We start from the raw sequence: 20,530 nt of genomic DNA, 5'->3' as shown, positions 1-20,530 counted from the left end.
AGACTTTGATAGGTAAATTTTACAATCACCTGAAATTTTAAAAGAAATTATTCTGTCAAACTTGACATCATATCTATGCCTCAGTTTGTTTAAGAATTCATTTAAAAGTTTCATAAATATCTCCCATTCAGTAATTTATACGTTAACAAACTATATAAATTTTAGGGGAAAAAATACTGATTTTCAACTAACATTCACACCATGAACAACTTACCAAAGTATGTGTGAATATATGTTATGTCTCCAAGGAAGAACATACACTGACAGGTAACTTAAAAGATGAAGACATGGAGCCAATCCACACACATGCATTCTGAACAAAAATGAAAGAAGATAAAGGACTAGATCAACTGTGACAGAAAGTTCTTAGATTAACAGACTTGAAGTCAAGCTATTTGCTATCTAATTCCAGATGGTCATTCTCCTTACAGGGCTTCAAGTCATATGCACTAATCAGTCCAGTCTGACACAATTTCAATAACAACAAAAAATCAACCAACAATAGCCTGGCAGTTCCTTAAATAGTTAAACACAGAATTACCATATGACTAAGAAATTCTACTCATAGGCATTTACCCAAAGAAAAACATAAAACCACACAAAACACTTGCAGACAAATTTTTACAGCATCATTATTCATAAAAGCCAAAACAATGAATACAACCTAAATGTCCATCTACTAATGAATGGATAAAAATGCAGTATATCCATACAATAGAATATTACCTGTCATAAAAAGAATCTAGTACTGATACATCCTACATGCTACAACATTAATGAACCTTGAAAACAATACCCTAAGTGAAAGAAGCCAATTACAAAGAATACACAGTATATAACTTTATATAAAATGCCCACAATCTACAGAGACAGGCACATCTATAAAGAAAGCAAATTAGTGGTTGCTTTGGGATAATAGTGTTCTTGCCTGGAGAATCCCAGGGACGGGGGATCCTGGTGGGCTGCCGTCCATGGGGTCACACAGAGTTGGACACGACTGAAGCGATTTAGCAGCAGCAGGGATAATAAAGTAAGCAGATCATAACAAAGGGTACAGTTTTCTTTTTGAGATTATGAAAATGTTCTAAAGTTGACTGCAGTGATGTTATACATATCTCTGAACATACTAAAAGCCACTGAATTGTACTTTTTAAGTAGTTGAACACATGGGATGCAAATTATCAATCCCAAAACACTGTTAAGTCAACTAACTTTTTATATTACTTTTTATATTTCATTTTGAATACTTATATTCAAGGAATTGGAGGAAATGATCCTTATCCTAAAATAATATATTCTAAAACTATTAAAAGCTATTAGCCAAATCAGGTTCTGTAATAAACTATGCTTTAAAGTTCTCAAAGTCTCATTGGAAAAACTGCCTAAAAGAATTTTAAATAACCTTAACAATAAAAAATCCTTAAAATATCAAGATAGATAAGAATCTTTCTTTTCCAAGTCCTTCAAAATGCAACATCCCCGGCCCAAGATAATCAATTTCACTTAAAACATTCTCTGAAATCACTGAAAATTATGAAAACCATGAAAATTTATAGCACAGATTTAAAGCTTATCATTAAAACTAATTATTTAATATTTTCAACATAGCCAGTATATGACTCCATGTAGCCCCAGAATAAAACTCTATTAAAAGAAGAAAAGCAGTCAAGGTGTTTAGTTAATTAACTCATCCACGCATTTAATAAGTACTATGCTGAAGAATTGATGCTTTTGAACTGTGGTGTTGGAGAAGACTCTTGAGAGTCCCTTGGACTGCAAGGAGATCCAACCAGTCCATTCTAAAGGAGATCAATCCTGGGTGTTCATTGGAAGGACTGATGCTAAAGCTGAAACTGCAATACTTTGGCCACCTCATGTGACGAGTTGACTCACTGGAAAAGACTCTGATGCTGGGAAAGGTTGGGGGCGGGAGGAGAAGGGGATGACCAAGAATGAGATGGCTGGATGGCATCACCGACTCTGTGGACATGAGTTTGAGTGAACTCCGGGAGTTGGTGATGGACAGGGAGGCCTGGCGTGCTGTGGTTCATGGGGTCGCGGAGAGTCGGACATGACTGAGCGACTGAACTGAACTGATGCTGGACTACCGGAGAAGGCAATGGCAAGCCACTCCAGTACTCTTCCCTAGAAAATCGCATAGACAGAGGAGCCTGGTGGGCTGCAGTCCATGGGGTCGCTAAGCGTCGGACACAACTGAGCGACTTCACTTTCACACATTGGAGAAGGAAATGGCAACCCACTCTAGTGTTCTTGCCTGGAGAATCCCAGGGACGGCAGAGCCTGGTCGGCTGCCATCTATGGGGTCGCAGAGAGTCAGACACAACTGAAGTGATTTAGCAGCAGCAGCATGCTAGACTACTGGCTCAGCTGGTAAAGAAGCCGCCTGCAGTGTGGGAGACCTGGGTTCGATCCTTGGCTTGGGAAGATCCCCTGGAGAAGGGAAAGGCTACCCACTTCAGTATTCTGGCCTGGAGAATTCCATGGACTGTATAGACAATGGGGTCGCAAAGAGTCGGACACGACTGAATGACTTTCACTCACTCACTCATGCTGGACTACAATGATGGCGGGGGGCGAAATTTCATAGTCCTTATGGAGCTCGTGGTCTAACTTGGGGATAGCTATAAATCAAATAATTGTACAAATAAATCCATAATTATAAATTGTATGAAGTGATATATGAGAAGGGTCTATATCTGTAAGAATGCATTTAACTACAGGGGCAGAAAAGGGTGCAGAGTTCGTTGGTGGGGTGGGATCAGTTATATATTGCTATGAGAGTGACATTCCAGCTGATAGCTGAATAATAAATGAGTTAGGTTTTGGGACTCTTTTGATCACACTACTTAAATCAAAAGGGAAGAAAGGGGACAATGAAAGGAAGGGGAAAGGAGACATATTCAAGGATGCTTAAAATAATTTAACGTTTCTATTTATCCAAAACAATATGCCTTAACAACAAATACACTGTTGCTACTGTTGTTGCTTAGTGGCTCAGTTGAGTCCAACTCTTTTGCCACCCCATGGACCAGGCTTCTCAGTTCATGGGGATTTCCCAGGCAAGAATACTGAAATGGGTTGCCATTTCCTTCTCCAGGGGATCTTCCTGACCCAGAGATGGAACCTGTGTCTCCTGCATTGGCAGGTGAGTTCTTTTTATTTTGATTATTTATTTACTTTTATTGATAGATAATTACAATATTGTCATGGTTTTTGCCATACATCAATATGAATCAGCCACAGGTATACACATGTCCCTTCCATCCTGAATCCCCCTCCCATCTCCCTCACCACCCTACCCCTCCAGGTAGTCACAGAGCACTGGCTTTGGGTGCCTGGCAGGTGGATTCTTCACCACTGAGGTGGTAACTATAATAAATACCAGTCACCTTGAAGAAGTGTAAGGATATTTTTAAAGTATTAAATACTAACAATATTTACAGCTCAAAAAATTTACTTTGGACCCAAGATCTTTCTTTTAAACAATGCCTTCACATAAATATTCCCATGAAAGTTCTATTAAAAAAAAAAAGAGATAAATACAAAAATCACATTTCAGGAAGGGAAAATAACTATAACTATCTGGTGGCTCAGAGGTTAAAGCGTCTGCCTTCAATGCGGGAGACCTGGGTTCGATCCCTGGGTCGGGAAGATCCCCTGGAGAAGGAAACGGTAACCCACTCCAGTATTCTTGCCTGGAGAATCCCATGGACGGAGAAGCCTGGTAGGCTACAGTCCATGGGGTCGCAAAGAGTCGGACACGACTGAGCGATGGAATGGAACGGATCGACTATGAAGCAAGGCAAAGGCTATCAGAGTTTTGCCAAGAGAACACAAGGTTATAACAAGCATCCTCTTCCAACAACACAAGAGACGACTCTACACATGGACATCACCGATGGTCAATACCAAAATCGCTGATCATATTCTTCACAACCGAAGACAGAAAAGCTTTATACATTCAGAGAAGACAAGACCTGGAGCTGACGGTGGCTCAGATCATGCTCATTATTGCAAAATTCAGGCTTACATTGAAGAAAGACCATTTGGGTATGACCTAACTCAAATCCCTTATGATTACACAGTGGAAGTGACGAATAGATTCGTGGGATTGGAGCTGGTAGAGTGCCTGAAAATCTATGAACAGAGGTTCATAACACTGTATAGGAGGTGGTGACCAAAACCCCCCAAAATCCCCCCCAAAAAAGAAATATAAGAAGGTAAAATGGTTGTCTGAGGCGGCCTTACAAGTAACTGAAAAAAGAAGAGTAGCAAAAGGCAAAGGAGAGAAAGAAAGATATACCTAACTGAATGCAGAGTTTCAGAGAACAGCAAGAAGAGATAAAACAGCCTCCTTAAGTGAACAATGCAAAGAAATAGAGGAAAACAATAGAATGAGAAAGACTAGAGATCTCTTCAGGAAATTAGATACCAAGGTTACACTTCACGCAAAGATGGGCAATATAAAGGACAGAAATGGTATGGACCTAACAGAAGCAGAAGAGATTAAGAAGAGGTGGCAAGAATACACAGAACTATACAAAAAAAGGTCTTCATGAACCAGATAACCACAATGCTGTGGTCACTCATCTAGAGCCAGACATCCAGGAGTGTGAAGTCAAGTGGGTCTTAGGAGACATAACTATGAAAAAACTAGTGGAGGTGATGGAATTCCAGCTGGGCTATTTCAAATCCTAAAAGATGATGCTGTTAAAGTGCTGCATTCAATACATCAGCAAATTTCGAAAAGTCAGTAGGGGCCACGGGACTGGAAAAGGTCAGTTTTCATTCCAATCCCAAAGAAAGGCAATGCCATAGAATGTTCAAACTACCATACAGCTGCATTCATCTCACATGCTAGCAAGGTTAAAACCCTTCAAGCTAGGCTTCAACAATACCTAAACTGAGAACTCCAGATGTACAAGTTGGATTCAGGAAAGGCAGAGGAACCAGAGATCAAGTTGTCAACATTGGCTGGATCATGGAGGGAGCTAAGTAATTCTAGAAAAACATCTACTTCTGCTTCACTGGCTATGTTAAAATCTTTGATTGTGTGGATCACAACAAACTGTGGAAAATTCTTAAAGAGATGGGAGTACCAGACCACCTTACTTGTCTCCTGAAAAACCTGTATGCAGGTCAAGAAGCAACAGTTAGAACTGGACATGGAACAATGGACTGGTTTCAGATTGGGAAAGGAGTATGTCAAGGCTGTATATTGTCACCCTGCTTATATGCAGAGTACATCATATGAAATGCCAGGCTGGATGAATCATAAGCTGCAATCAAGACTGTATATTGTCACTCTGCTTACATTCAGAGTACATCATGTGAAATGCCAGGCTGGATGCATCATAAGCTGGAATCAAGACTGCCAGAAGAAATATCAATAACCTCAGATATGCAGATGATACTATCCTGATGGCAGACAGTTAAGAGGAAGTAAAGAACCTCTTGATGAGGGTGAAAGAGTAGAGTGAAACGGTTGGATTAAAACTCAACATTCAAAAAAGGAAGATCACATCATCCAGTCCCATGATATTATGACAAATAGAAGGGGAAAAAGTGGAAGCAGTGACAGATTTTATTTTCTTGGGCTCCAAAATCACTGCAGATGCTGATTGCAGCCATGAAATTAAAAGATGCTTCCTCCTTGGAAGAAAAGCTATTAGACAGCATATTAAAAAGCAGAGACATTACTTTGTCAACAAAGATCCACAGTCAAAGCTATGGTTTTTACAGTAGTCATGTATGGATGTGAGAGTTGGACCATAAAGAAGACTGAGCACCAAATAATTGATGCTTTCAAATCGTGGTGCTGAAGACTCTTGAGAGTCCCTTGGACAGCAAGGAGACAAACCAGTCAGTCCTAAAGGAAACCAACCCTGAATTTTCTTCATTGGAAGGACTGAGGCTGAAGCTGAAGCTCTGGCCACCTGATATCAGCAAAGTGCCGACTCACTGGCAAAGTCCCTGATGCTGGCAAAGACGGAAGGTGGGAGGAGAAGAGTGTGGCAGAGGATGAGATGGTTGGATGGCATCACCAACTCAGTGGACATCAGTCTAAGCAAACTCTGGGAGAAAGTGTGCTGTAGTCCATGGGGTCGCAATGAGTCGGACACAACTTAGCTACTGAACAACAACGACGACAAAGATTAAACTCAATTTTTGGACCTCAGAAACAAGTCTCAAAAGAGTCAGTAAGTATTTAAAACAGCTGCTAGCAAATAACGTTATTTATAGTCCCTAAATTTTCCCACCAGATATCAGGAATAAGCAGTTACAGAATCTAAAGGCAAAATGATGGAAAACATTGGGCCCAAGTGTTAGGATAGTATATTAACATAACCATGACGAATTCAGAAGCCTACAAAATGTAAATCTATTCCATAAAAACCAAACACAAAAAGATTTCTGCTTTTGGTTATGACAGAATAGCCCACAGCAGACCAACGTTACCTTTTATAACCAGAAAAGCTGTATAAAACAGAAACAAAGTTCTTAAGGTATCAGAGACTTTCTGAGGTAGTTAGGATTTGAAATAACAAATAACTTGTTAAAAGGAGCCCCAGATTCTGTGCAGCTTTCCCTCTCAGGACAGTCCAGCTATTTCTTTAATGGCACAGAACAGGGACTGAGGGACTTCCTGGGTGGTTCAGTGGCTAAGACTCCATGCTCCGAATGCAGGGGACCTGAGTTCAATCCCTGGTCAAGGAACGAGATCGCACAGGCCACAACTAAAAATTCCATGTGCCACAACTAAGACACAGTGCAGCCAAATAAACAATAAATTTAAAAAAGTTTTTTAAAGATAAGGAGCTGAGAAGCCAAGAAAGGACAGCTACTAAGGGGCAGAAAAGTCAGCAGAGGTTTTGGCATTTTCAAGGAGGTTAGGGGACAAAACTTGGTAACTGGTAACGTACCAGACTTAAGGGATAGAAACCTGACAATGTGTACCGATTTTCCTCTTAAAGCATTTGTTGATTCCTAAAACAAAAAAAGCAAGAAGCTAAAAAGCCAGCAGAAAACAACTGAAAGCAAGGAGCTCCTACTTTTAGGAGTCTCATGCTGTTGGGAAGGCAAAAGCAGAAGAAGCCCGAGAAACTCCCAGTCTCTCAGCTGTTCCCTGGAGGGCTACCAAAGTTGTACAAGCTAGATGTTTACAAAATCTGAACCAAGTCTCAAGTCAGCTCAATTCCAAACTGTTGAGGTGATCTGCCTCTATTTTATCTGCCTGCCAGAAGATGAGTGAACCCTCTCTAGAGAAATGCTAGAACAGTATAGGCAACTAACTATAATTTCTAATTGTATCTAAAATTCTAAATATAATGTCTGGTATTCAATCAAAAGTTACTCCCCAAAATAATGGTAATAATAATAACAACCACCAAGATAAAAATGTGTGAAAAAAAGAAAATAGAAAGAGACCTAACAGTGATCCAGACAGTGGAGTTTCCAGACAGACTCTTAAGCAATTTGGCTGATGTCAAGAAAACAGACCACAATATGGAGATTTTCACCAGAGAATTAGAATATATTTTTTAAAAGAGGGAAAATCAAATGAAAAGTCTAGCACTTAAAAACAATAGCTGAAATCAAGAATAAAATAAATGGGATCAAAAGCTGACAAGACATGCCAGAATAGAGGACAAGTGAACTGGAACACAGGTAAGTAAAGCCTATGCAGAATGAGAAACAAGGAAAAGGAAAAAAAAAGATTAAAAAAACAGAAAAGAGCATAAAGGATATATGGGACAAGACAAAAGGTACAGTATGGATTTAACCAAAGTCAGAGAAGGAAGAAGGAAAAAAAGGGGGTAGAAAGAATATTTGAAAAGATTAATTTGGAAATTTTTTTCTGAACTAATGGGAGTCATACTATAAATTCAAGAGGTATCAGAAACCCCAAACAGAATACATACAAACAAAACCATTCTTAGGTGCTGCTGCTGCCGCTAAGTCGCTTCAGTTGTGTCCGATTCTGTGTGACCCCATAGATGGCAGCCCACCAGTCTCCCCCGTCCCTGGGATTCTCCAGGCAAGAACACTGGAGTGGGTCGCCATTTCCTTCTCCAGTGCATGAAAGTGAAAAGGGAAAGTGAAGTTGCTCAGTCATGTCTGACTCTTCGTGAAGCCACGGACTGCAGCCTACCAGGCTCCTCCGTCCATGGGATTTTCCAGGCAAGAGTACTGGAGTGGGTTGCCATTGCCTTCTCCTCTTAGGTGCTAATAGCTACATTTCTAAAATTAAAATCTGTTGGAGGGAAGTCTCTGGTGTCTCAGTGGTAAAGAATCCGCCTGCCAATGCAGGGGCCATGGATTCAATCCCTGGTCCGGGAAGGTCCCACACGCCATGGAGGAGCTAAGCCCATGTGCCACAACCACTGAGCCCGTGCTGCAGAGCGCAGGAGCCACAACTCCTGACGCCTGCTTGCCCTGCAGCTGGCGCTCCACAAGAAGAGAAGCACCAGAGTGAGAAGCCTGTGCACCACGACCAGAGAGCAGCTCCCACCTGCGCAACCAGAGCAAAGCCCAAACTGCAACAAAAACCCAGCGCAGCCAAAAATAAATAAATAAAATTATTTGTTTTAATCTATTGGAAAATCTCTCATAATTCCAAAGATGAGTTCTGAATAACTGAAATACAGCAAAGTCAGATCACCAGCAACAGCTGAAATGTATCTTATCAACATGTAGAACATCCCAGGATCAGCCTTAAAAAAAAAAGTTAATGCAAATAACAAAGCTATTTGCCTATCTGCCAAAAAAAAGAAAGAAAAAGTAAACAAAATACTAAACCTCGGAGTATTTGATCAAGATAAAAAGTATTGCTACAAAGAAGGAAACTGACGATGCTCAGAGAACATCTTAATAAAAATCACAAAGATCCAATCCTAGGAATCAGCTCCACAGATTCAATCTCCAGTTTATGATGCATCTCAAACTTTTCCTATATCTTGGTATCTTTACTTTCCTAAAGTTCTAAGATCACCAGACTGAAAATATCAGTCTTAGAACAATCACTGAATAGTAAGGTTCCCAAGTCAGGCCAGTACTAATTTTAGTTTAGGGAAAGGGAAAAAAGGGTAGGAAAGACAGAGCATGACAGTCCCCAGTCTCCAGGGGACTCCAAATAACTCCAAACTAGGGATCCACAACTCCTGCATTTCAAAAGCTTGCAGGAGTGTAACAAATTCTCAAATTTATATGCACAGTAATCACTGTCTATATTCCAAACAAATAATAAATCTCACAAATGTGTTCTATTTTTCAAATGTTTATGATTAATAAACTAAAAATCCATTTAACAGCTAAAATAAAGGAAGATGAGAGAGAAGAAAAAAGAAATGACAAGGAGCAATGTCACCTTTGAACTATGTAACCACTCTCTAGACATCTCTAAGGACCTATCTGACCAAGACCACATTCTTAACCCCAGATTACTAAGGATAATACCAAAGTAAAGCCAGGGTACATAGAAACAGAGTTTCCTACACAAAGAGCAGAAAAATGATATCTTTAATCCAACAATTCAACATCTCAGAACGCTTCATAAATGAATTCAAGATTTGTTTCTATAAGGCAAAATACCTTATTACTCCTAATGGCCAAAGAACAATAAAAACAAAACAAACTCAGGGAGCCTAAACATTCCAAAATAGGGGGTCAATAAAATAAAATGACATAAAATCATTATATGGATTATAATATATCCATAACAAATGATAATATAAAGAATATCTAATAACATGAGGAAATGTTTATCACATATTAAGAAGGATAAAGAATACAGAACAGCAACAGAGGGACAATATCAAACTAGAAAATAGATACAGACATAACGGAATATCTGGAATATCACAGGGTGATTAGCTATCTCTGGGTGGCGGGATTGAGAATAATTAAATTTTGTTTCTATGAGTCTATTTTGCAAATATTCCTCCCATAACTCAGGTTGGGTGTTTTTTGGCAATTAGAAAAACATATTCATTTTTAAATGTAAAATTTTAAAATAGCTGAAAGAGGTTCATCTCTCTTCTAAAATGCAAATCAGTGTTTTTTATCATTTTATTTATTAATTTAATTTATTTACTTTTCTTGGCTGCGCTGAGTCTTTGTTGCTGCATGAGCTTTTCCCTAGTTGAGGTGAGCAGGGACAATGCTCTAGGTGTGGCTTCTTACTGCGGTGGCTTCTCTCATTGTGGAGCACAGGCTCTAGCGTGTGCGGGCTTCAGTAGTTGTGGCACATGGGCTCAGCAGTTGCAGCAGGTGGGCTTGACAGTTGTGGCTCCCAGGATCTAGAGCACAGGCTCAATACTTGTGGCACACAGGCTTAGTTGCTCCCCAGCACGGGGATTTTCCTGGATCAGGAATCAAACTTGTGTCTGATTCCTTAACACAGAGCCACCCAGAAAACCCTGAAATAGGTTCATCTCTTATCCTACATACAGTTTTAAATAATATTTGATTTTAATACAAAAGACTAATAGACAAAAAAAGGTTAACATTTCAAAATGTATCCAATTTTACTACCTAAACTAATGAAGTCTTTCACTATATGTAAACAAGAGAAGTATCATCCCATATCAATAAAATTACTTAACATGTACATATACTTTCAAAGGTCCTCCCAATTTTTATATTAATACATTAAAACTTAAATGTCAAGATAATACAGTATATCTAAATATCTTTCTCGCTCTCCATTCTAACCTTATAGCACTTTTTAAATCTGTATTCCCAATTAGGAACATATTACAGCCATGTAAAACACTGAAGCAGCTTTGATAACAGAAGTCAGGAAGTCCAAGATCAGAGTCTTATCTCCTACCCTTTCAACTCTTAGAAGTGAACAATTTATCTTACCTCTCTGAACCCCAGTTTCCCTAGCTATAAAAGAGAATGATAATATTTATCATAGAGTTTTTCTGAAGACGAAACCAAGGAAACATGCTAACTCCTAAACACGGTGCCTGACCATTAGGAGGTACTCAGTTTTAAATCTGAGAACTTGCCAAGACTCCTGAAAACTCTGATCTTGGGCAAGTTACTTGACCTGTATGGACCTTGGTCTCCTCATATGCAAAACAGATAAAATACCTATCCACCAGGTTTGCAGTTAAGGAATTGGTAAAATTATATACAAAAATCATCTTGCACACCGCAGGTTCTCCATAAATTGTAGTATCACTATTAGCATGAACAATACACATCTGAGTATAGAGATCAGGAGTTTATAAAATATTTTTACATATAAGCATGCATCTAAGAATTAACCATCATTTAAACAGATGCATTTCTCTTAATTCCCAGAGTAGTTGTAAACTTCAGAAAAAGGTAAAACACAAGCAAACTTTTTAAGCACACTGAAAAGTCAAAGGCTACTTCATTATAGTTTCAAAATAAAATTGTGTTATCTATAATGCAATCTGGTTTAACATTTTTGAAGTCCAAATAAAACTAAAAGGGTTAGAAGAAAAATGTTCTTTACTGCCTTTGAAAGAAAAAGTTTAAGTCTTTAGAAAAAAAATCTAAGATCTGAATTTTTCTTTTCTTTTTTATGACTTCACAATATCTTTCAGAACAACTAAAATGTAAGTGCCTTTAATACAATAACTCTTTCAAATCTTCTCCACCTTTGTGCAAAAGCAGAACAGCTCCAAAGTTAAGACCAAGCCTGACTGCCTGAGTTCAAATCCTGATTCTGCAGAGGAGTTAAAACTTGACCAGAGGCAAATTTTAACGTCTCCATGTCTGTTGCTTCCGCTGAAAATGAAGATTTCTCACATAACTGTTGTGAGAGTGAAATGAGTTAATAGACTTATTTGTTCATAAGATAGCCTAGCAAATGGAAGGCACATTATAAATGTTTCCCATTGTTGTTACTGCTTTATTATTACCCCCTCAAGATGCCTTGATCAGTGAGTTATAATCAATAAATATTTGCTACTCTGTAGACAATTTCATTGCTAGTCACTCAATCATGTCCGACTCCTTGCAACTCCATGGACTGTAGTCCACCAGGGTCCTCTGTCCATGGAATTCTCCTGGCAAGAATACTAGAGGAGGTAGCCATGCCCTTTTCCAGAGGATCATCCCCTGTTGGCTCGGATGATAAAGAATTTACTTGCGATGCAACACATCTGGGTTGGACCCTGGGTCAGGAAGATCCCCTGCAGAAGGGAATGGCTATCAACTCTAGTATTCTAGGAGCCCAGCAGGCTATAGTCCATGGGGTTGAAAAAGAGTCAGACAGAACTAAGTGAACATTTTCACTTTTTTTCAGACAATTTCAACAAAAGGCTTTACTTTAATTAGACTTTAACATGACTGTCACTGCCAGTAAAGGTACAGCAATTGCTGTTAAGACTTTAGGGCCAAAGTAAGTGAAGTCAATCCCTTCCTTAAGGTTCCTAGCATACAGAGCTACAACTTAGCCTTACTTGCCAACAAAAGTTCAGGTATGGCATACACCAATCCAGCAGACATGAAACTCTCAAACCCCAAATCCATAATACTCAACTCCTTCAAAGAAAAAGTTCAGATTACTCCCCTATCATAGTAGTTTAGTGCTTTAAAATAAAAACTATACTGCATAAGTCAACAGTTATCATAAAGACTAAAAACACAATAAATGAAATTGTTTGAAAGTTAAATATGCACTAAATACTAGTTTACGAATATATGAGAAAACTGCAATAGATTTCTCCTATTACAAACGGCTGTCTTAACTCCAAATTTAGAATGCTGTCCACTTCAAATCTGGGGCCAGGATAATGAGACAAAGTCAAAGTAAAGTTGCCATCCCACTAAATCACTGCCTGCTTGAAACGTACGCTTCCCTTTTTATTCCTAACTCAGATAAGACTTATGATACCCAAGTCTCATCCCATGAACAGAAATTTAAGGAGTGAAATCCTAGAAGCAGTCCAACTTGAGACCAGGAAAATGTTCCCAGAGTTAGATCAAACAATGCCAAACCATTTCCCAATTCTATGCGATCCTAACTTGGGTACAGAAAAATGATAATTACCTTCAGACTCAACAATTTGGTAAGCCCTGAAAAATCAGAAGTCAAGTACCGGGGGACACATTTCAACTCCAGCTGAGGGCAGGAATGTTTACCTGGTTCACTCTCGCATTAAAAGCTGGATGTCATTATCAGGGACACAGTCACACAGCAGCCATCCACAGGACACACGGGCCACATCAGGCCACAGGTCACTTGGCATCCTTCACTGAACCACATCCTACTAAAGGCCTGACTGCCAACCCTTGACCTGGAGAACAGGACAATGGGCTGGCTGTCAAGAGAGTTAGATTCTTGCAGTTATAGATCCATTTTTAGATTTTTGACTGATTTGACTAGAGAAATCACATTTGAGAACGCGTGAACAACTTTTGAAATATAGGTGGCAAACTTTTGAGTTATGCTTCACATATCTAGTCACTTTATTTGTTTAGTAACACAAACACATATGATTTGCAACTTGTTTTGCTCATAAAATCATTTCTGGACTTGTAAAACGATGGTCCAGGGGCACAACCAGCACTTTTCTTCAGGGTCTGCAACAGATCTTAAAACTTCACTAAGCTCATTTCTCTATCAGTATATATTGTTGATAGAATTGGAGTTCCGTTTGCTCCTTCTCTCCAAGATGAGCTAAAGCTAAGTAAATACTGAACCAAAGTACTGTCAGCATTTCAGAAGCAATCTGCTATAGAAAAACATACGGTTTTTCTGCAATTCTTTTTAACACCTAAGTTGGGGATTCAGACCGAGCGAGTGTTGGAAATCAGATTCATTGAAGTCAGACTTTTTCGTCTGTAATGGAGCTTCTGGGCTGGGAAATTGGTCTGTGTTGACATAAGTCTAAGCTCTGAGCCATCATATAATGGAACTCTTCTGTGATGTCTCTCCTGCCCACTCTCTTTTTCAGAACTACCAGCCGGAAAACGTACCCTCTGCAAATCCTACAACGTATGCCCACTTGCAAAGACTTCACAACTTTTCGGCCGCCTGTGACTTTTACCACTCCTCTGGAGCTAATCGCTTTTAACGACCACCGTCCCCCTCCCCTAGGAAGAATCACTCTTCTCAGCCTTACACTTCGTCCCGGCAGCAACCGACTGAACCTTCCCACCCCGTCTCCGGAGCCCTCGGACGCCCTTAGACATCTTCACCGGTTTGTCCGCGGTCCCGACCCTGAGAGCGCCGACTCCCGCCTCCCGTCCCTGAGCTGCCCGCCCCCAAGCCCTTCTCAACTCCCAAACACGGCCGCAGCATCCCCTGGCTCCCCGCTGTCCTGCGCGCCCCGGCGCCGCCACACACCTCGCCCCTTTCACCCGGACCTTGCTCTCCGAATCCTAACCCCTCCCCGAGGCGGGGGCGGGCAAGGGCGCTCGGCGGCTGCACTGAGACTCCGGAGGCCGCGCGTCCCCCTCACCAGGCCCCGCCTGGGCCTCTCGGCGCGGCTGCCCTCCACGGCGCCCCTGCCCGAGCCGTGCTTACGCCCAACAGTAGGACAGCACGAGCCCAGGACTCGGCACTTACTCGGGAAGGTAGGTGGACGAGAAGGAGCTCCACTTGTGTAGCGCGTAGGGCAGAAGCCGGCACTCGGGCGCCGCAGCAACAGCCCCGCCAGCCGCCATCTTGTCAGCACCGGAGCGGCCGCCACCGACAGCCCGCCTAGCCGAGAGGAGGGAAGGGGCGTGGCCTGCACTTAAAGGGGCCGCGGCCCGCCTGGGCGGTCAGCTCTCCGGGTCTCGCGTCGTGAGCGCTGCGTGAAGCAGTGAGACGCGCGAGGGTTGGCTCTTCACTCCCGCGGGGTCTCCGCCGCTGAACCCTCCTGAGTGACTGACTGGCGGAAACTGGCACTGGAGGGTGAGCACCTGAGGGGCTCTCCAGTGGGGCTTGTAAAGGAATGGCTTAAATGACTTTTCTTGAAAGCTGAGGTGAGGGAAAGGCCAAAAATATTGTGAAAAGAAATAAATTGTAGTTATGGGCCAGGATGGGAAAATGAGAAGAACTTGGAGAAGGGACCGCCAGTGAGACTGGAAACCACGGCTCACTGCAGTTTCTAAATTCTTTAAGGAAACGCATTGAAGGAAACGAGTGGCATAGCTAACTGCCCTTCCTTCTGGAGTTGTCCTGGTTTTAAATGCCTTGTCGCCTGTTCCACACAGTCACATGGAGACAGGAAGAGGAAAGTCTCGGGTGTCCTGTCACCCTGCTCATTTTCAGAGTGTGAGGCCCTTCGTGGTAAGCATCTGCTGGGAGCCCGCTCAGGCCCGTCTTGCGCAATTCCTTTGCTGGGTAATGACATTCACCCAGAGACCAGAAAAACCCTGAAGGAGTCGGGAAGCTGGGTGTCGTCATTCTTCCAGCTGGTAAGTCTGCCTACTTTAAGCTGACAGATACTTATTTAGGCCCCAAATTCTGAAAGAGCAAGAGACAGTTTCAGGAAGATGACCACAGAGGGACTAACAGCTCATGTGCTCGGAATTCCATATGGTCATCGTGTATGTGCTTAGTCGCTCAGTCGTGTCCGACTCTTTACGACCCCATGGACTGTAGCCCGCCAGGCTCCTCTGTCCATGGGATTCTCCAGGCAGGAGTACTGGGGTGGGTTGCCATCCCCCCCTCCAGGGGAATCTTCCCAACCCTGGAATCAAACCCAGGTCTCCCACATTCCGGGCAGATTCTTTAGCATGTGAGCCACCAGGCAAGCCCATGGGCATCACACCGGCTTCTTATGAAGAAAGGAACACTTGACTTGAAATATCTAGCAGCTTTAGGTCATGTTCCCATCAAATACCTGTTGGTTAGTGAAGTCTCTCAGTCGTGTCCGACCCTTTGCCACCCTATGGGCTGTAGCCTACCAGGCTCCTCCGTCCATGGGATTTTCCAGGCAAGAGTACTGGAGTAGGTTGCCACTTCCTTCTCCAGGGGATCTTCCCGACCCAGGGATCGAACCCAGGTCTCCCGCATTGTAGGCAGACGCTTTACCGTCTGAGCCATAGCGTTGGGCATATCTATGCCTTGTCTTAGCCACTTCAATACCAAGAACTCTTCTCTCCTTGTCTAAGAGGTTCTACTCCTGCTGCACAGCATCTTAGTCTCCACCTGACCTGACTGATGGAAAAACTCAAGCAAAGTGGTTGTTTTTTTTTAGTGAATGACCAAGTTGAAACACCTCAGTACTCTCATTGTATTCTTTTCCCATTATAATCCTTAATGTGCCCAAAGTGATTAAGTACCTGAGTGGGTTGCCATTTCCTTTTCCAATCTGCCCAAACTTCCTCAAATCCTTTCCTGACTTCCAGCTTCCACAGGGGAGAACTTGGTAGTGGCCTCCACTAGCCTCTCAGATGGAGAATGCCAAATAGAAAGGCAACAGTATGTTAACCTTTAAAATATCATACGTGTTCCATGTGTTGCAGCATGTTAGAAACGTATTTGGTTCTTGACTTAATGCTATAATCCCAGAAATGAAATTGGGACTACAGAGACAGTGGAAGAGGCCAGAGAAGGTTAAGTTAGTTCCAAAGATGATTAGTGGTTATTTGGGCAGGGGGAGAAGGGGGAGATATTTTTAAGAGGAAAAGGTTAAGACTAACTCAGTTCAATTAGTTTGGGACTCAGAATTTGCTAATTACACCTCTTACCCTAATGTAAATTGAGTCTTTGTCCTTTTCCAGACATAGAGGTATGGTCCCTGAGTGATCTTTTTTAAAAACACATGTAAGTCAATTCAAGACTCTTCAGTGACTTTCTATTCCCTTTGGATAACGCTGAAAGTCCTTAGCATAGGCCTTTCATATCCGCTTTGCTTACCTGCCTGGTCTTCCCTCTCTTCTGTCTCCTTTGCACTCCTCACTCCAGTCACACTAAACTAACACACTGACTGAACTGTCTTCTATAATGCTGTGCTATCTCTGGTCTCTAGGGCTTAGCCTAAGCCAAGCCCGGAATATTCTCCCCCCTTTCTTCATCGTGCTAACTTCTGCTTGTTTTCCAGATTATTTCATTCAGGAAAATCGGTCGTCATCACCTGTTTTGGGGTTGGGTGCCATTTTTTTTTACATTTCCCTTGTCACCTTGAGCTTCCTTCCTTATTGTAGCATACATCACAATACATTTTGATTTCCTCTTTATTTCTCATTCTCTCCTCCTAAACCATACCTCCTTTGAAGGTAGGATTCATGCATATTTTGTTCATAGATGTATCCTTAATCCTGTTAGTCTTGTGTATAGTGGGTGTTCAATAAATATTTATTGAAAAATGAATGAATTGTGCTAAAGGAGTACTTAGATTGCAAAGGAATAAGAATGCCAGGGACTCTCAAACTACAAAAATGTATCGCTGAGGTATGATAGCCTCAGAGAATGTAAAGATCCAGGATAGCGTGGCTTTCCTGCACCACAGATTTTACAAATGGTAGAATAATTTAAAGCATTCATATGTTAACAGAAATACAGATAGGGATGTTATTGATTCTGAACCCAAAATTCATATAAATGTTAAGATGAAATAGAAGACTAAAGAAATTTCAAAATCTACGGAAGTCGGCCATAGTTCCCATCTCCTAAGGGTACGTATTTACCTCCTCTGCCTTTGGGGAATTGCCGTAGTTGATGGGGTTTATTGTAAGGATACTGGGAAAGGCCTGGAAACTGTAGGCAGCCATTCTAGTTCCCCGCACTCAAAGATTAGGATATATTGATGACCTCATGGAAAACTGGACAATGGATCATCATTTTTCAGGGATCGACAGCTCTAGTAATCCCGTTATCTTGTCATCTCCTAACAGAAATCATCCTTTACTCCCTGATCATGTCTCAACATGTTTCTCATAGCAAATACTGCTCAGAGAGAGTAACTGATTATATTTGGCTTGTCACCATTCACTATCTTTTCCTGCAAAAAAGAAAAAGATTTATTGAGAGGCTGTGATGTGCAAGGCCCTGTTCTAGAGACTAGGGAGGCAGGGATAAACAGATAAGCCAGACAAGGACCCTGCTTTCATGAAGCTTACATCCTGACAGGCCAACATATAATAAATGTAGTAAACAAGTCAACTAGATAATTTTATTCTGAACATTTTCAGTGCCAATAAAAGACTACAGTGGAGTAATATTTAGATCGGATGGAAAACTGTCTGTAAGAAGGTAATGTTTGAGCTAATACCTGTGCAGTGCAAAACTGCCACCCATGCAAAGGCTGATAAAAAACATTCTGGGAAGAGAGAATAAGCAAGCTCAATGGGCCTGAGGGGAGAGAGGAATTGTTGAAGAAGAAAGTGTGGTGGTAGCATAGTGATGGAGAGGGAGCCTAGAATCAGAACACTTAGGGCCCTAATAGTCGTGGTAAGGAGTCATGACATGGAAATGTGAAGGGGAAACCTGTATGAGGATTCAAGGCATGTGATCCACTTCATATTTTGTACAAATCACTCTGCAAAACAGAAAACGGAATGGAAAGAGGCAAGAGTTGGAGGGAGGAGACTTGACAAAAGGTTAAGCCAAGGCAAGAAGTGATGGTGGCTTGCACTAACAGAGAAGGTAGAGAGAAGTGGTTGAATTGGCATGTATTTTGGGAGTGAAGTCAGCTAGACTAGATGATGAGGGAGGGAAGGCAGGAAGAAATGAAAAGAGGATAATTCCTGGGTTTTATATTTGCACCACTGAAAAACTAGTGATGCTTTTAACTTAAAGAGGAAGATTTAGGGTTAGAACAGTTTTGAGGTAGAAGCAATCAAGAATTCTGACTTCAATGTACTATATAATGGAAGCCTAATGGATATCCTGGAGAAGGAAATGGCAACCCACTCCAGTGTTCTTGCCTGGAGAATCCCAGGGACGGCGGAGCCTGGTCGGCTTCCGTCTGGGGTCGCACAGAGTCGGACACGACTGAAGTGACTTAGCAGCAATGGATATCCAAGTAGAATTGCCAAGCATCCAATGTGGGGATCTATATTGATCAGTCTTATATCAGACCACCTCAAATAGGCACTTGACCTTCTTCATATCTCACCAATCAGTGTAAGCTTAGGCACTGATTCCTGGGTCAATCAATTTTTCTCTAAATAGCAGAGTCGGTATAGCTCCGGGTATAGCAGCTCTAGAAAGAAGAAACCATCTGTGGCAGCCTTCTACAGAAGGGGATCAAGGGGTACAGAGTAGTAAGGGAAAAGAAACCCAGGGTATACATCAAAAATCTTGTTTGCAGTCCCAGTTCAGCTACTTTTCTAGCTATGAGACCTTGGGAAAGTCACAACTTCTCAGCATCTCATTTTCCACTACTGCAAAGTGGCTGTAATAAAATCTGTCTTCTTCACAGTGAGAGTTTAAAAATCAAGCAAAGGAAGAGGGCCTAACTTGTTTGCTGTAAGTTCTCATTTTAATTCTCACAAAAACTGTGAGAGAGAAATATTGTTATTCTCTTTTTCACAAATAACAAAAGACTCCAAAAGGTTAAATAGTTGTGTGTTATCTTTAGTTTGCCCTTCCAGTTGTGTAGGAGGGAGGAGAGTAAGCTTGGAGTATAGTGTGCCTTCCCCTGACCTCTCTAACTGTAAGCACAGTGGACTGACTGGTCCTTTCAACAAAAGGTCACAAGTCCTCCCAAGTGGCCTCCCTACACAGTTCTCTGGTACTGGGTTCCAGTAACCAACCCCTCCCCGTGCTCCCTGTGGTTTCCCAGTATATTCTGAGATCTTTATAAATAGTCCCTTTATTAAACCTCTCCAATTGCCCAATTTGAGAATGCCATCTGTTTCCAGCTGGGACCCTAACTGTGACAGTAACTTATCCAAGGAAATATAGCTAGTCAGTAACAGAGCTAGAATCTCTGTTTCAAAAAGCCCATCTTGTTTGATAGCATCCCCATTCCTTTCAGGTGGGAAGAGACTTAGCAAACTGTAAGGTGCTATTCAAAGATAGTGTTGCTAGTGTTGAAAGTATCAGTTGCTCAGTCATATCTGACTCTTAGTAACCCCCATGGCCTATAGCCTGCCAGACTCCTCTGTCCCTGGAATTCCCCAGGCAGGAATACTGGAGTGGGTAGCCATTCCCTTCTCCAGGGGATCTTCCCAGCCCAGGGATCGAACCCAGGTCTCCCGCATTACAGGTGGATTCTTTACCAGCTGAGCTATCAGGAAAGCCCAGAAATATGGTCAAATAATAAAGAGTTTAAAAGCAAAACAAATCCAGCTGACTTTATTTCTCGGCAAAGGAACATAACAAATTGGCTGAGGGGGAAAAGGTGATTTTTAATTTTTAGGAAGGGCTGTCATAATGTGTTATACTAATTAAAGATTCAAACAAATACTCTAAATAGGCTGGACTAAATCCACAGCTTTGTATATATAATTAGTTAAAACAAGCCCTATACTTCATTGGTCAGGAAAAAAAATCTTCAGATAGGCCCTTTAAGGGTCTTGCTTTAGCTTACCAAGATCTTTCAAAGTTCATGGTTTCTTTAACAATTTCCAGCTGGTTAGGAGA

The 20,530-nt window shown here is 41.5% G+C and overlaps 1 protein-coding gene and 1 long non-coding RNA gene across 7 annotated transcripts in view; one reads left to right on the top strand and one right to left on the bottom strand.

Moving 5' to 3' along the window:
• Positions 1–20,530, bottom strand: part of MKLN1 (muskelin 1) — a 378,299-nt gene that overhangs the window by 187,527 nt on the left and 170,242 nt on the right. The window contains exon 1 of one of the 6 annotated variants that reach the window (XM_055421277.2): positions 14,576–14,827. The exons of the other annotated variants lie outside the window; for them this stretch is intronic. Coding sequence (XP_055277252.1) covers positions 14,576–14,673 — 98 coding nt within the window. The 5' untranslated portion in view covers positions 14,674–14,827. Of the gene's footprint in view, positions 1–14,575; positions 14,828–20,530 lie in introns of those variants that run through there. 6 annotated transcript variants of the gene reach the window in all.
• LOC129552653 (uncharacterized) overlaps positions 14,781–20,530 on the top strand; it is a 37,590-nt gene continuing 31,840 nt past the window's right edge. The window contains exons 1-2 of the long non-coding RNA XR_008685279.2: positions 14,781–14,905; positions 15,208–15,411. This is a non-coding gene — a long non-coding RNA (uncharacterized LOC129552653). The remainder of the gene's footprint in view (positions 14,906–15,207; positions 15,412–20,530) is intronic.

The sequence above is a fragment of the Moschus berezovskii genome, chromosome 3, assembly GCF_049115385.1.
Source record: "Moschus berezovskii isolate FMDL1 chromosome 3, NW_MosBer_1.0, whole genome shotgun sequence".
NCBI lineage: Eukaryota > Metazoa > Chordata > Mammalia > Artiodactyla > Moschidae > Moschus > Moschus berezovskii.
This window is presented reverse-complemented; position numbering and strand designations above follow the sequence as displayed.